Below are 18,685 nucleotides of genomic sequence, written 5' to 3' on the forward strand. Positions count from 1 at the left end.
CCTAGCAGACTGTAGCCATTCGAAATAAGTAGACAATGTGCAAATAACATGCAGACTCCCCACAATAGACTTTTTTTAAAATACTTAGTACGTTGTACGTAATTAATATCGATGCACCATGGACTGCACGTTCGTCGCTCTGTTACGGCCACTGTAAGTATGAGAAAAATACATTCGTGTGGCATAACATGATATTATAATTTTTAACCACCCTAAGATGCTAAATTAAACGCCCTGCTATTACAAGTCGTATTAAAAATCGACTGTGGGAGCAGTGGACACGCGTACGTCGTCGGCGGTTGTTGGCTCGTTGTTCGACTTTCAGACTGTTACCGTTCCGCCGTAATTCAATGCCACTGCATCGAGCTGGACTAGATCGTCCGCCGACTGATATTTGACACACAACACGATATAGCCTATTACAATGTATTTGTCCACAGCCAAAATCTATAAAGATTCACGGCGGTCATTGACCCAGACCGAAGGGATCCTTTTTTATTTGGACGTGGCACAGCTGGGCCCTGCAGTTTTGCAGCTACCCACGTGAGACGACGTCGTGCACGTTTCCGGTTTCTCGAACTTTTCTTTGGTTCGACGACCGCCGTTTTGAAGCAGAGGTGATGCAGTCACTGCAGTAAGGCCTAATGTCCGGTTTCGCGAACGGCTGTCTGCATCGTCGGTGTCACGGCGGTCGGCGGTACCCGAGGTACAGGACTTCTCGGTCTTGTGATTTTCAATCACTTTATATATCCACGCGCTTACTTTATCGATTAAACACGCAGCAGTTCCTTGTACTATGGAAATTTGTCATCACATCTGGCCTGTCTAAAACGACGGGTGAAAGCCTTTCACTCGCTTCAACGATTTTACACTCTGCAGTAGTGTAGATCCGTTGTGGTTCTGCGTTTACATACCATTAAGCGTTTACCAATTGCAGGTTGCATATTAATTATTAGTGATTGGCATAATAGTTGAATATTTTATATTATTTTTAAATTTGGCTGTTGAAATGATTTGTTTAATTATACAGTCATACAGATTAATATTTACACTGTTATGTAACATGTAACGAAAAAGTATTTCAAAATTTTATGGAAGTTTGTTTTTAATATAACTATGTTTAACTTTATATAATATGTCATGATATAAATTAAAAAAGCATTTTTCCTATAGTATCTAATTTCGGTTTTTTTCTGGTTTTGTACAGTTTTGTTGTTGAAATTATTATTTATAAATGATTAATTTTGTATCATAAGACCAGTATAAGACGTTAAATAAACACTAGGTAGGTACTACCTATTCTATAATATTATATAAAAAACATTTGAATATTGTTTAATGATAGTTGAAATATTAAATGATAAAGAAGAGCAAACATTATGGACATATTATTACGTGTATTATATATTATAAAGTATATTTATACACTCATACAATTATATATTATAATATAAAATTAGTATCCTGAATTTATTACATAATCGAGCTTTTCAGAATGTTATATTGAATAGTTATAAAAATACGTTCGTAATTTTATTGAGTTTATATAGTTCTACCGTTATGAGTTCTATTATACTACTATAATAGTATATGATATACAGTACTACAGTAGGCATAGCTAATGCAATTCAGTAATAATTGGATAACATTAAAATTTTAAAAATTAATTAATAACAAATAATTCAAAACATAAGATTTTTTGAATATTTGTCACTCTTAATTTGTACAAAATACCAAGTTTATTGAAAAAGTCACTGAATACCTAACTCGTTTCAGCTATAATTACATTATTTAACACATCTGTTTTAAATAGTTATGTAAATTTTTATAATACATAATATAAACACTGCACTTTTTACTTGGATATTCGTGTGTACTTGCTAGGAGAAATGAGTGGAAGGTACCAAAAATATTTTCTTTCGGAACCAAAACTGGTTTATTATTTAAGTTTAAAAAATATCATACCAGTATACGAGTTTGTTTTCCAGACACAACCGGTTTACGGAATAACCATTAATAAAAAAAACATAATTTATTTCATTTTCATTATTTTAATTCGTCTTGAACTCTTTTGACCTTTTTTCATTGGTCGTTTTTCGGAGTTGCTTATTTCGTGACGGTCCATACGGCATTATTATTTCGCTGCACATACCACGTATACCTCGATGACTATTGTACAGTACCTACCTGGTACCTAATAATATCGATACCGCTGTTTAACTAATATGGCTTGTAAAGTGCAGCGGGTGCGCACACAGAAGGTTAGGAAAAAGATGACCGAACATAAGCGCACAAAATAATATTTTCGTGATTTCTACAGTCAGTATGTGTCATGTGTGTCTAAGAGTTGAAAAATTTAGAGATATGGCAGATTTCGTCGGAACATTTTTTTCATAATTATTATGATTATTACAAATATGAGAACAATCAACGATGAACTACAATATAATGTGTTAGGATAGAAAATTGCAAAACTAGATGAAAAATAAAAATACAATCATTACACTTTTGAAATTTACAGGGAGCATATAAATTTCAATTTTTTGTTTATATTAAGCAGTTAGTTACTTACTTATTTGGTATCGAAAAATTGACATTAAACACTGTAAAATGTGTTTCAAGGTGCGCATGGCTTACACGGTAATTAGCTCATTGAAAATACAATTTAAATTATTATACCCCTGCAGTACGCCTGTACGCCACTACGGTCGATACTCCATATTATACCTACTGGTATTTCGCATTGAAAGGTTCCTATAGCCTTGCCGACTTAGCATCTCGTTCGTTGGGCACACGCGAGGCTTGTTATATACTTATATGCATATACTTAATAATATATTATAATACATTATAATATCAACTATGCGTATAACGAAGCGGTTTACACCATGACTATAGTTTAATATATTATTTATAGATACTATTTATAGCTGAGAGGTGAAAAGACCAATAACTACGCGCGACTAGTCGTTAGATAATCATAATTCGTATATATTAGAACATTCTTCAGAGTACCACCGCGGGGAGAGATGACCGGTGTGGCGGTGTGTATAATATTTCGTTACATCGTTGCTGCATCGCATCACTGAAAGCATCAGCTATAGTCGTACACACTACAACCAAAAGCGTATCATAAATTAATCGGATACCTATGAACTTGTTATATTTTTCTTTTAATACCAAAAACGCTCGACACCGTATGATGTTTAGTGGGAGGAAAAATATGCCAAAATGGCCTCAGTGGTACCTATGATACCTATATACGAACGTTTTTATAAATGGTAAGACGCCAAGACATGCACTTTTGTACCTACTGCATGACGCCGTGCCGTGCTGTATTTTTTTCGTTCGACGCTATTGTTTTTGATCTGCATTCTAAACAAAAGATCCATTGATTTGGTAGACTTAAATAATTGACGTTTGTGTTGAATAGGTTTTTTTTTTACAAATTAGTCGAACTTGTTCGTGTCGGATATAATTTTATGTCAACAGCTGTGGCGCTGAGGCTAATTTCGGATAACCTGTGTATAGTGTGTAGGTATAGTGTATCCCTCTAGACAAAACTGCAATATAATATACAATATACATGACTGCAGTCACGCGTAAGAGTGCCTATAATTTGTATTATTTTCATGGTGAAGTCATATTATAAGGCAAACCGTTTTGTGGAATTTACCACAAGTACAATACAATAATAATAATTTATAACTCAGCTGTAGTCTACTCGTGCAGTGAGTACATCAATATTTTACAGTATATATATAATATATATATGCATAGCCATAATATAACCATATAGGTTGGTATCTATTATAGACAGTACTAAATAGTAAATACATTAATTTTCATTGCAATGGATGTATTATATATGTATGTACCCATCCTTTTCAATTATTTAAATTTCTTATGTACCTACTATTCGTTTCGTTTTAAGTGTAAATGTACTGCTGTATTTTGAAAAGTATTAAAACCTACAGCTTCATATCTTTTTATAATAACAATATGCCATATACATATTATGTTAGACAAAAAAAATTACCCACTAATTATACATAACATATAAGCCACGTTTAAAAGCCCGTGTTTAAATTTATGCTTATCCTAATTTAACTTTGATGTACTTTACGAATTAAACATTATAAATTATATTATGAAGGATTTTGATGAGCCACTGTGGTTACATTAACTTTTAATTAAACATAAAACACGTTATTATCGCATATATACTGCATGCCAAAAGTACTTTACAGGAAATATACGTATTCTTAATTATAAACAAATAGGTACCGCCAAGTCGCTTGAAAAGTTCTTTCGAGTGATACCCGTCCATTCCATCCGACGCAGTGTATATTGTATAATATTATGTAGGTATATAATGTTTTTATTTTATGTCATCAAACGCAGCTACCATAGAAATAAACATAAAATACCAAAACGATAAATGTTTAAATGAACAACTAGATTTTTTTTATTCAATAATAAACTTAGCAAAGTGTGTTTCGACGTAATATATATTGGAAAATTGATTATGTTACCGATATTTTCGAATATATTAAAAATTTAAATTCAAAAATGTAGTTTTTATTTTACGACATTTGGTTGTCAGAAATTCTCGTTTTAAATATTTTAATAAAAATATCTTCTTACATGTATATAATATTATAGGCATATTGTATAAATTATTATGGAACCTATTAGGAATTTATAAACAATATTTTAATTCGTTAAAGTTTTACCTGCATTTCAAACACGTAGACTATTTCTATAAAACTGTTTTTTTCATTAATTATTATGATTATCAAGTTCTACATTTTATACATCACTCTCATCATAGCCTCTGCAGTCTGCAGTACCTACACGTTTTGTCATATTTATAATATAATTTATGGACTTGGTGTGCTCTGCATGTAATTATTTGTAAGGAGCCAATAAACTGCGAAGAAAAACTGGTTTTCCGGTATAGACAGTATTATCGGTGGCATTTGCGCGTAACATTTGCAAGTTTGGCATAACTGTATAAGATAACGCGAAGAATTGCGGCTAATTTAACTCTTTATCTCTCATAGATAAGAAAACATATCATATAAAATAAATTATTACACTACTATTAATCAACAATCAATACAATTAACATGATTCCCCAAAAGATTTAAGATCTATTGTATTGTTTACGTTTTGTAAATGGAAATAGTAAACGTGTCGCAATATTGTATTTTAAATTTGTAATGTGAATCAATGAAACTTAACCAAAATTTACGAATTTTTCAATACCTATACATTATTGACAATCACTGAGTTAATTAAATCGTGTTCAAGAACATAAAAATGTATCCACATATATATATACTAGTCATGTATGCTAATATGCTATATTATATTACGCAGAGATATTTGAAACGATTATGAGATGGTGATAATGAAACTATATAATTTATCTGTATTTACACAAACAATAATCATACTTATGATCTTTTAAAATCTTATTAGGATAATAGGTAATGATATTAAAGTGTGGTCATTAAGTTTTCGTTGAAAGATTTTGAAACCGGTTTTGTATAATTAGTAATTTTGTGTAAATTAAAAATATAATATAATATGCTTCTTCAAAACGTAATGATTTAAATATCTTATTTGTCAGCATTCAATGCTCAAAAGTGATGGTATAAGAATATTATATAGACTGGCATTGTACATTGCTCTATTTGACAATAGAACAAAAAAATGCCTTTAAGATAAAACAAATGAAAAATACAAATCTTTTAAATAAATCACTAACGTAAATATGACTGAAACAGTAAACAAAAATTAATATATTTTATTTACACGATATTTTATCTGGACAATTGTATCGAAAAATTGAGTTTTAAAATACATATTTTATTCAGATTTGATGTACAATATATTTAAAAAAAAAAAAAAAACAATAATGTTAGACATGCAATATTATCTTTTGGACGTAAATATGACTGATTGAAACATTTTTCAATATGCAAGGTAAAAAAAAAACAATGTAACCATAAAATAAACTTGTTTTAAAAAGAAAAACTGAATTGTCTTTATTATGTTTGATTTCCCACAAAAATAAGAATATAAAAAAAGACTGATGCTTATCAACTGATCAGTATTTTTGTATTTATCATAAAAAAGTGTACTGCAACTGTTATGAATTTATCTTTGCAGATACTGCATTTTTGATAGTAAATATGCTCTACAGCAGTCCGCATTTTAAGATTAAGTAAACATTAAGACGATTGTAAGGCTAAAATTTATCAGCATAGCGCTGGCTCGGTGTTTCACTAAAAAGAAAGGTCCCCCGCAAACTATAAATTAACGTCGTTTAATATTGTTCTTCGCAACTCGTATTTTTCGTTGGAAACAATCCGAAAAAGAATTTTTCGAAACTACGGTCCATAAGTCGTGTTGTCACAATTTCCTTTTTTTTTTTTTTAACAATTGCAGCTTTCTACATTATACTTTAGCAAACACTCGTGCTGTGCACAATTTATATACCCTAATTGATTTATACGAAAGTCTCGAGAGCCAAAAATACCGAATTTCTAAAAGTGTTTTTTTCATCAACGATTAATGATTATACATTTGAACATTTCTACTTTACGGTGACGATGGAGGAGAATCTGTAACGATAAGTAATAATACATGCGTTACTACGTCGTTTCGCCGAATGGAACAATTAAAATAATAACATCGGTGAAATATGGATAAGCGCATCGAATAAATCATACATGAATGGTGAAAAATCGGTTGTTTAATATTTTTATTAGGTACGAGACAAAAACCGAGAAGTCAACTCCAAATAAATTCTAAAGTGGGGTTTCGGTATAAACTTTTCGGCAGCGCGCGTGTAGGTGACTTCACATGTAACCATGATAACGAGATCCACGGTTACTGGCAAAAACTCTTTTGTTTGATTTATGGTAATTTTTATAATGTGATCTGAATGGTAAGTGGTAACTAGTTTAACATATAGGTGGGTTTCCATTAGATACGTGTACGAGTAGGTGCATAAAAATACTTTTCTGTGATTGGTTGATACATGGTAAGCTTTTGGTATACCAGAGTGTTATACGTTCTTACCACAGGCTTGACCATGATACCATGAAGTTGGATCCAGTTCAACTTTTCACGTGTACACGGCTCTATATTGATAACAATATTGATAACATAAGAATATATGAGGTAACTAATATGTTACCAATCCTAACCTATCTAACCCATATTGACCGATGGGAAACGTTTGTGAGACCGTTCATAGCGAACGTATCCGGTTAATATATGCACGTAAACGTACACGTATTTGGTGGAAATCCACCTTATGACTAGAGTAGGATTGGTTCTATTTTCAGGTGTATGGTATTTACTTATAAACATTAGGTATACCGGCATACCACACATACTAACTCCAAGATTAAAGCCGGGTATACACCACACCGTAAAGGGGGGTTCACACTTACACCGTGTCGTGTCGATTCGTGTGAAAAATTTTCTCTGATTGGCTGAATCGTGTGGTTCTATTGAGGTTTACCATATGGTATATCATAATTTTATCACACGATACCACAGTAACCAAACGATACCGCATAGTTGAATATATTCAACTTTTGGCCGTGTGGTTCCAGATTAAGTGCAGAAAAATGATAACTAAAAAAATAATAACTTTTAATCACTGGAATTGATAACAATTTTGGTATCGTTGGTATTGTATTTTGGTATAAAACCCACGAAACGATGATGATCTTGATAAATGTGATCACACGTTCATAAAAACTAGATACAACACGACACGACATGACACGGTGTAAGTGTGAACCCCCCTTCGAGTAAAATAATCACAGATACCATAGTTACCAAACGATAGGTACCGCATAGTTGAATACCTATATTTATTATTCAACTTTTTACCGTGTGGTTAATGTAGTGATAACTAAAATAAAATAATATTATGTTATCACCAGGTCCAATATTCATATCATTGATATTGCGTTTTGGTATAAACATAAAAATACGAAATCACACGACACGGTGTAGTGTGAACCCGGCTTAAGCCAATCATAGTGTCAATATTTTTTTTTTGGGAAATCGCCGTTTAACTTTTCTTGGATATTAAAACTATTGCTTACTAGGTTATGACTTATCACAGTATAGTGTAACGTTTCCTTGAATCTACATTGAGTGCAAAACTCTACAAGGGTCTAAATTCATGGAACGCAAACGACCGTGGTTTAAGGCTTACCCAATTATACGCAACTATACGCGATTATCGTTCCCCGTATACCGCGTAATGGAATACCGCGAGACACCCTCCAGCGCACAACCTCGATATTGTCTGTCCCTCAGACAATCGTAAAAAAAATTCAGACGTGAACATTTTAGTCGCTGACCGTTTTCTTCGTGTATCCTCAAGCCGTTCGATTATTGATATCAAGCCATTCTCGCGTCACTCTCCGTGAGTGCTAATAAGTCATAGTAGTTGTGTGCAACCATGGATGAACATTCCAGTAAAGCGAGCCCCTGCACCATCACCTTCGACAGTTTCCGAATAAGACTACAGGTCAAGCATCTCATCAAGATTCAAGGGGTAAGGTGCGCATAATTTCATCGTTCACCGATATTAATCACAGGTGACCGTTTTTGAAAATTAATTGTAGATACGTTTAATTTGTGTGTGTACCTACACATGTTTATATAGGCAGTATATAGCCGTGTAGGGTTTTAAAATCCAAGTAACACTCCTTGGTAAAATACAGACTACAGACGCCGACGACTAACAAATAAGACGATTTTTAGTACCTATATAATATAACGTATACGGTATACAATATAATAAGAACTATAAACTATTATTGTGATTTATTATTTTTGTTTCGTATAATATGCTAGATTTGCATTTTGCAGCGGTATAGGTATTATAGTCGGTATAACCATGTTATTTGGTAGGGTGCGAAAGACATAAGTGTCGCGTTACATTCATCATAAAAACGAAGCGTTTAAAATTTTAATATTTATTATTTATTACTCTATGGATTACACGCTTAACGTCAAAAGTTCGACTCTCTTTAAATGTGGTAACTTTAACCGCAGTTTCTATACAGAAACTAAAATTTTACTAAAAAAGCGTAAAAGATATTTTAATAATAATTGACTTAAAAAAGTGCATACTTAAATAGTTTAATATATTTAAACTAGAGAAGTACCTATATTGACTGTTGGTATAAGCAAACAATAAGGTACACTTCGGAACTTATTACTTATACTCAAAATAAGAAACACAGTCGGTGGCGACCAGTTTTCGTCGGCTGAGGTCAGGTAACATCCATTTGTCACCCCCCCCCCCCCCACCTATACCCTGCCGTGTAGTTTTGCCACGCTCCTGCGCACAAGTTGGCCGCAGACTGTGTTTCTTATTTTGAACAGAGTATAGTAAATAGTAAATAATGAATGTATCAAACTTATTTAAACAGTCATATAATATATTAAGAATCCAAAGAAAGAAATATGAAGAAATATGTAGGAAGCTATTTCACCGGCCTCCCACAAGCCCTCGGTAGTATATTCTTTTCGAAAAATAATAAGAGATACCGACGGAAGTGCGCTCCCTACCAATCCTCGCCACCCTGCACCGACATTTGGTCTAGGCGTTCCAAGTGGATCGGCGAACTTGAAAACCGGAAAACCGGAAGAAAACTCTGAGACCGAGCGAAATACCCTTTCGGTCACACGCTTGCCGTAGCATATTTTATTATTCGGATATGTACGACGACGACCAGAGAGCGCACTTAGAGCGAATCATGCGGCGGTGGAGGATCCGCGGGGCACTCCCACTAAACCCCGAGCGCCGCTTATGTGTACGTGCACCGCCGCCGTATACTACCGTCGTCGCCGCCGCCACCTGCATAGCTGCCGCCACCACTTCATCTGACAACCTGCGACGGCGGCGGCGGCAGCGTCGTCGTCGTCGGTCACTGAACTATCAACAGCACTCGCACGCACGAACGCACGCACGCACACGCTTACACGGCGGCCGGATCGTAGTCGTATTATATAGTGTTTGTTGTAGTAGTATCTCTGTATCTAGTAGTATTAGTATTATTATTATTATTATTATTATTAGTAGTAGTAGTAGTAGTAGTAGTAGTAGTAGTAGTAGTAGTAGTAGTAGTAGTAGTAGTAGTCGTCGTCGTCGTCGTCGTAGTAGCTTACCTGCCGCGGTCGTCGTCGTCGTCTTCTGCGTGCGTACCATCGCCGGCCGGCCGACGTGTCCGTGTGAGACATCTGTGGTGCTCCAGTGCAGTCATCGTGTGTACGCGCACGTGCACAGAACGCATACATAATAAATATATTAATTATAATATATATTATTATTACAACGATAGTAATTTATGTATATATTATATTTATAAAGAGTCGAGTCGGGCGCGCGTTCGATCGGTCTACATTATTCTATACTGTATGTACGCGCGTTTTTTCAAAATAGTATTTTCCTATCGTCGGGGAGTTAGAGAGATAAGTTTTAAAAATCGCACGTGAATTATCGTCGTGCTTTCCATCTGAAAATGCGTCTCGTCAATTTGCGCCCTGAAAATCCCACCGCGGTATAACGGTGGCGGTGGCTATGCACCACCACCTACCGGAGCAGCATCACCACCGACATGTTCCACCGTCGCAGTGCCGTCACTTGACGACCGCCGACCCTCGTCGGACACCGGCCGCACTTGAACCACCACCGCCGCCACCTCCGTCGTCGTTACAAACATCTATAATTGGAGTCATCTGTTTTCGTGAACGCTCTACGACATAATATCATACGACATACGACGACACATAAACATATATAATCGTCAAAACATGGACGTGTTCAAGCTCGATCAATCGTTAGCGGTGGGGCTGGGCGGCGCACCGTCCGCCGACAAGCTAACGGCTGACGTGTCGTTTGGCGCCGGCACCACGGAAGAGTTCAACTTGAGCTTTTTTGATGACACGACCACAGATACGGCCGGCTCGGAGAGCCACGACCCGCCGACCCAGGGATTTGGCGACGAGCCCTGCACCACTGTGCCCATGGACACGTCCACGCCTGCGGCCGCTTTCCGCGACGTCCGCGTCCAATCTCCGTGCACCAGTTCCACGTACCGGCAGCCCACCGCGTACGCTGGCCGCGTGGCTGCCTCTCAACCACCTCCCCCGCCGCCGACGGCTGCCGTCACCAACTCTACGCCATCCTCGTCCACCACCGCACCAGGTCAGTGTTCGAACCGAGCGCGATTTGCTATTTTCCCGGTCGACTCCTATACCACACGCCATGACTGCTATGTTATTATTCGTCCCAATACAGTTATACTATACCTAGGTAGTAGATAGATTACGTATAGCCACTGTGCATGAGTTATTTATTTTTACATTTTTATATAGAGCCATGCATATAACACAAACGCGTTTAATAACCGCGGTTATTTTACGAACTTTCTGATACCAGATGAATGGCAACATGTATCATGCCATTTCAGTATATATAACAACTTTTATCGAGTTAATTTATATTTACGGATAGCCGTTTAGACTTTACTTGAATCTCCATGATTTATATTATACTCCTAATAATATGGGGATTATCAAAATATTATCATACCCATCAGCCGCGCGTCGTCGTACTTAAATTAGCCAATTTTTATACGACATTATTTCCATTTGCAACTTTTTATATGCAGTATCGGGTATAGCACGAGATATTACATTCAAACGTAAACGTGAATTTATGAATGCCAAGTCCTTGGCAGGTTGAATAACCTGTAGCCACTATAGACAAAATATCTAGTGAACAAGTGTTGAGTCAATAATCAAGTATTTCAGTGGTAATGATTTCATTGTTAGTATCAATTTTTGTCGTGCCATTCAGCCATTCATATACCTACTGCATTATTAGTAGTATTTAGTTGTATGAAACAAAATATTTTATACCTATTACACGCATTTTATCCTGTACGAACGTGGGTGAACGATTTCACGGGACCGGAGTTTAAATACAAATGTTTTTCACCAAAACTAATATATTTTCTAAACGACGTTGAAGTCAACTGTAGAGTTACAAACTTTTGGGTAAATGATTGAATCCATTTTTTTTTGAATTCGGGATCTGCTTATCTATCAACGGGCCCGGATGTATTTCAGTTTTATAGTGGTGTCCTCGGGGCCCGGGTTCTCACGCCCCTCGCTCTACGTTTAATTTTGACCCTGCAATATACCTATATGAATGGACTACGTGCGCTTACTTCCGATGACCGTGTGCGATACGTTTAGAAATACCTACGTGCGATATAGGTATAATAAATAATAATAATGTGCTTAAAATATATCGTTTATACGATTTACGAGGAAATATTATTTAGGTATAATAGATCATTCGGTATTTATAATATATTATTATGTAATATATATAAGTATGTAACTTTCATGTACAGTGAAAGTATACGAAAATAATCAATCTTTTACAACTAGTATATTACCTACATATAGCCCGTAGGATGTGATTTTATTTTAATATATTATAGGTGCATATATTCTAGTAGGTACATATATAATAATATGTGCGTGTGTGTGTCTATATAATATAATATTACTTGCATAGTCGCATTACGTTAAAATATTTATATTTCTTTTATTAAACCTGTACCTACGCTTTTGATTTGCATCTGACACAAGCGTTATTTTGTTTGGATACTAATATTTGTTTTATTGCTTATGTATTATATTATTTTTTTTTTTTATTTAGTTTATCAATCCGATGATTGGTTTTTAAGAAATTTTCACAGTTATAATAATGTCTTCTCCATCTTTCTCTATCATTCGCTATATTTTTGAACTCCTTGTAGGGAGTGACTCCTTGTAGGAAGTGACTCCTGCATCCTGCATTATTTGGCTTATGTATCTCGTCCTAGGTCTTCCTCTTGATATTGTGCCTTCTATCATTCCTTCAATTATTAAACTATGTAATAATTCATCTCCATGTCTCAACTTGTGTCCTATCATCTGCCATCTTCTTTTCTTTATAGTGTCTATCAACGTTCGTTTTTCATATATTCTCCTCAAGATGTCTTCATTTGATCTTCTCTATCAGTCCAGCTTATTCTCTCCGTCTTTCTCCAACACCACATATCCACATCTCCAGAGCTTCTAACATATCTTTCTCTTTTTTATTAATTGTCCGGGTCTCACTTCCGTATAATGCCACACTTCAGATGTATGTTTTTATGAGCTGTTTTTTCGTTACTATGTTCATATTTTTTTCTTTTCTTGTGTATTATAAATAATAATTATTGTATCCTATGGTAGGTATAGGTATCTATACCAGACTTTACTATTAGTTATTACTAAATACAAGTAGTTTATTAATATTATTTACGCGTCTTTTGACATCAAAACTATGTTTTACATTTTTTGTCTGTAAGTTATAGTTTATTCTCTATTCTGTAATTGTATATTATATTCAATTTTTGAGTTCAATGATGATACAACGCAAGTCCCTGTTATTTATTGATTTATAATAAATGGATGATAAATATGTACAATTAACTAGGTATAATAATAATACAGGTGTATTCACCTATACTCTCAACGAATATGAAATAAAAATGTATGCAAATATAAATTTATGATTCAAAAAACCTCCCGCTTATCTCAGGGATATTCATCGGGCTTATATATTTTATACGAGCACCGAAGTTCGAGGAGTAAATGTTCAAGCCGATTTGTTCATCAGACCTTGCTAAAGATGCGTCTGTCGAAACTTTTCATCAAGCACTTTCCGGAATTCATCGTAATTAGTTCGTATATATAGTTATATACAAAGAGGATTAAAAGTTTTCACTAAAAAGACTCTGCAAGAAGTTGCACAAAACGTCGTTGGAACTTTTGTAAGACTTCATCGACCGCATAAAATGCAACGTACGCGATTATAACGAAAATCGATTTTTTTTCCCACCCTAAAAACAACTTTCCAGCTAGAAATCATCGTCGGTGATAGAAGAAAAAATAATTTATTGCGATCGAAATCTACCGCGGAAAATAAGTACGAAACACACAAGGTCACGTATATAGCATGTAAACTATGCGTGTATGTAATATATATACAAGACATACGTATAGGAAAATCGGATATTATATATATATATATATATAATATATATATGTAGGTACACCGTTCGTATATGATTATCTCGTGCCTGCGCATATACATGCACGTATCGATTATGCGGTTATTTTTTACCATGCACATTCAGCCATCCTCTATACCTATTATATTCTGTTGATCGATCATCGACTTGCGATTGGTCAATGTTGTTGATGTTGAAGATCATTCACTTTGCTCGTGTACCGTTACCATGACTAACGCTTATGAATATACGTACATTCATATACACACACACACACACGCACACACACACACACACACACAAACACACACACACACACACACACATTATATATATATTAGTTATTCGCCATGAGAGCACTATCCGCACCTATGCCATTGGTTACCAAAACCGTTCACCGTTGGTCTCGTGCCAAAAAATTTTAAGCTTACGTAATTTAATAACATACCTACCTACCTACCTAGTTTATTTATTCATTTTTTTTCCCAGCCTTCCGGGTAAATTTCTTTCAGATATAACATTAAATATAGAGATATTCAGATATACTATAGGTAATAGGTACCTATACATATTATATTCCCTACAATTTTTTTCAATTAGAATATGTACATATTTCGTATCTATATTTTATATTATTTTTTTATTTCTATTAAATAAAACCTCGGCGACTATGGCCATTGGCTGGTATCTCTATTGTATGCAATATGCATATTATGTACATAAATAAACCAATTTCAATGTTAGGATACTATCAAGATAATTTCGCTAAATAATTAAATAAATATTGTGTATGCAATCGTACGAAAGCATATATTACAACATAATATTATTAGGTACGTACTATGTAGACATTTAGTAGGAATAGTATTCCAATGCCTACATAACGGTTTAAAATTCATCCGAATTCAATTCGTCTAATAATATTATTACACATGCTATATATACGAAAATAATATAATAATTTGACATTCGAAACACGCTCACGCCTAGGTACGTACGTGTCTACGTACGTGACTACTGTATTAATGTATATAATATATAAATATATATATATTATAAGCGCTGCATTATTAAATTGAGGATAATAAAAATTAATTTAAATGAAAATCGCAATTTTTTATATTAAAATGATGCATAGGATATTATTATAAATATTGCTCGATTTTTATTTTTAGGTAGGTAATTCTCTTATAGGTACCGTATGAATGATAATAATAATAAATATTATTCATGGGATTTTGGAATCAAAAAAAATCAAATCATATGCACATCGCTGGAGTTATATTTATACCCACGCATTGTATTTACTATTTATTAATATAAATTTGTATATTATTGTTTGACGTATATTATGTTTTTTGTATGATGTTCAATACATTTTGTTGTACTACACGCGAATAATATTTTTTTAAACGGGAACAATAATAATAATAATAATAATATTATACCATCGGCGCAAGTCCAGACAAAAGTATTTAATTTTTCAACAGAACGAAATAATATGTAGCTATACCTATACATTTCAACCGTGCGCCGCGCCGGTCGCCGGCTCACCGCTTACAAATCAATATCAAATATAATATAATAACGCCATCCATGAATCGTGATACTAATAAATAATAATAATATTATATTCTATACACTACAGCAGTGATAATAATATCGTATATGTATATGCGCAGTATTTGAACTTATATAATATTATTTTTTTCAAATTTTATGATATTACATTAATGATCGTATGCAATAATATAAAATTTATATTGAGCGTTTCTGACAATATTGTTGTCGTAGATCGGCTGTGAAATTGCAGTATATACTGTTTAGTTAGGTATATGAAATAAATAAATATTTATACAGAGTGGTTCACCAAGAATGTTCTTCCCCCTTATATCTTTTGATAACGTATTCATTAAAATTCGGTTTATGGAGTTTTGAAGTAAGTGCCTATACTTAAAGACCATGATTTTTATGTTTGAATTTTGTATTTAATTTAATGGGTGTCCGCCATAGTTTAGTACAGATTAATTTTTCCTGAACAAAACCACAATGTTTACCGTAAATTTTTTTATAAACAATTTTAATGTATCTAAATCAAAATTCAAACGAGTAATTTCTGAGACTCTAAGCGCAATTAAACTATAATATGTTTTAATTATTGTGATTTTACATATAATTCAGATAAATAAATAATAGAAGTAATATTTAGACTAGTGCTTATTGTACTAGGATAATTTGTACAAATTACAAAATGTTAATAGATTAATATTAATTACAGTAATTATTTTTGAATTATCAAACCTCTCGTATATTTTAAACCTTGGTAGACTATTATCAATAATAACTAAAACTTAATAACGTATATAGACTATAGATGCTGCTCATTTGAATAGCGATTTATATATATTATGTAAGTACATCAACATTTAAAAAAAAACCACCTAGCTACACAGTTCACAGCAAAAAATGTAGGTTTTAAAGGTTTTGAATAAAACATTTGTACCGCCATAGGACTCCTTATATATAAACAAAATTAAACAATTAATAATTATGTACAGGTGCCCTTACGCATTTGTATTACAAATTTAGCAAGGTCCTAGTCTAACGAAGTCTTTTTCGGAAGTTTTGCATTTTTAGTATTTTACATTTTATTTCGGGGTAAGGAAAGCAATAAAAAAGTTCAAAAAGTCTCTCGCGGCACCTATATTGGAAACAGATGATATTTTGCGGCATATACTTCAAAAAGGTTACCTATTTTTCAATTTTACCCGTTTTTTTTTTTGCCTCATGGAAACTAATATAAAATAAGCAGTATGAAGAATATACTTTCTACGAAGTCTTGAACGTTTTTTCATACATAATATGATAATGTAATATATCCTAACTCCCGACAAAAATATTTTTTTAGATGCAATAACTGACAAATGGTTTTCATTAATTTTGTTTTCGTCAATAATAATTAATAAGTAAATATAAAATATATATATGAACAAGTTCTGCAGGTGTTATCTGTAATGACATTACTACAGGTAATTTTGATTCAATTAATCGAACAGTTCTATATACAATTTTTTAAGCATACGTCATAATATATAAAAAAAAATATGATTTGGTTCATGTTTTACAAAAATTATTTAAATAAATGGTTGATTATTATTGTTTTAACCAGTGATTAAATTACTAGCTGTAATGACTATATATTATTATTATTGCATGTACTATGTGTGGTTGAAAAATATACTTTTCCGTTTAAAGTTTTTAAAATTAAATATTTAATTGCAGTTATCACGTAATATTCGTTTATCTGTATACAGTAATATTATTCCTGATTATGAACAAGTTGTACATAGGGTTTTAAATATTTATGCTCCGAAAAGTTAGAGCAAAGTAAAACTAACAATCATAATTAACCATAGTTTTGCAAGTGGTAGAATTCTCTGAAACGACCGAAGAAAGCTCACGTAATTTGGGCGGTGTTAATTTATCAAGTATTAGCTTTGCGGGCAAGACAGCGAATTACTATTAGGGATCTATACAAAGAGCTAGTATTATTCAACCATTTATTACGTTTTAACAATGAACGTTCATTAATTCAAAAAGTTTTTTTTGACCTTTTTACTCTGGAGAATTTAAGATACTTTCATTCTTACATTTTATATCACTTTTATTTCGTTCACCTACCCTTATTTTATATAGTTTTGAAAGTTCAAAACCTATATCAATTTTAAATTATCAAAATGGAAATATAAAATATAAATTCGAAAATCTGAAGCACAATTTTTTATGAACATTTCTAAATATCAAATATTGAAGTCGAGTTTTATTCATAAGGGTTTAAATTTTAGATTAAAAGGAATAAAGTTGTAATGCATATCTATATTATATAATGCTCGTCTTCGCATCAAAGTTTTAAATAATGATAATCTTTTAGACCAACGTTCAAACAACAATTAATTTATAAAAGTATTCAAATAAAAATATTTTTAATTAAGAAAAGTAATTTTTAAAATTATTAGTAGTTTTACCGGCAATACTTTTAAAAATAATAATTAAAATAATAATCAATAATATTTTCACATAACAAGTTAATAAATTATGGTTTATAATATATCTGCCCACATAACATAATTTGAATCCTTATAATGATATAATAACTAATAGGGCTACTATTGCAAATGTAGAATAATTGCTTGTCGTTACTTAAAAAGCAACACCGCTTATCTCAGTTTTTGTAACTTTACAGAAGATCCAAAAAATCTATTTCTATCTTCTGAGTGGTTGATAATGTCTCTTATAAAGTTATAAAAAACATACAGTTTTTCTTAACTGTGAGATAAGTAGTGTTGTCTCTTAATTTGACGATAATTTAGTGTTTCGGAGAGTTATTTTGTATCTAAATGTGCACGTAGAAAATATTACAATATAGTGGTTGAAAGTCATGAATCATGATGTAGTGCGCTACCACAACATAATAAAATGAAAGTTTGCTACAATCATCGCTACTGTTATGCAAATGTAAG

At 33.0% G+C, this 18,685-nt stretch overlaps 1 protein-coding gene across 2 annotated transcripts in view; it reads left to right on the plus strand.

The window, feature by feature from the left end:
* LOC132940966 (ecdysone-induced protein 78C-like) overlaps positions 1-18,685 on the plus strand; it is a 65,990-nt gene that overhangs the window by 11,624 nt on the left and 35,681 nt on the right. The window contains exon 1 of one of the 2 annotated variants that reach the window (XM_061008791.1): positions 10,199-11,257. The exons of the other annotated variant lie outside the window; for it this stretch is intronic. Within the exon in view, the coding sequence (XP_060864774.1) occupies positions 10,864-11,257 (394 nt within the window). The 5' untranslated portion in view covers positions 10,199-10,863. Of the gene's footprint in view, positions 1-10,198; positions 11,258-18,685 lie in introns of those variants that run through there. 2 annotated transcript variants of the gene reach the window in all.

Source organism: Metopolophium dirhodum, chromosome 3 (assembly GCF_019925205.1).
Source record: "Metopolophium dirhodum isolate CAU chromosome 3, ASM1992520v1, whole genome shotgun sequence".
NCBI classification, from domain to species: Eukaryota; Metazoa; Arthropoda; class Insecta; order Hemiptera; family Aphididae; genus Metopolophium; species Metopolophium dirhodum.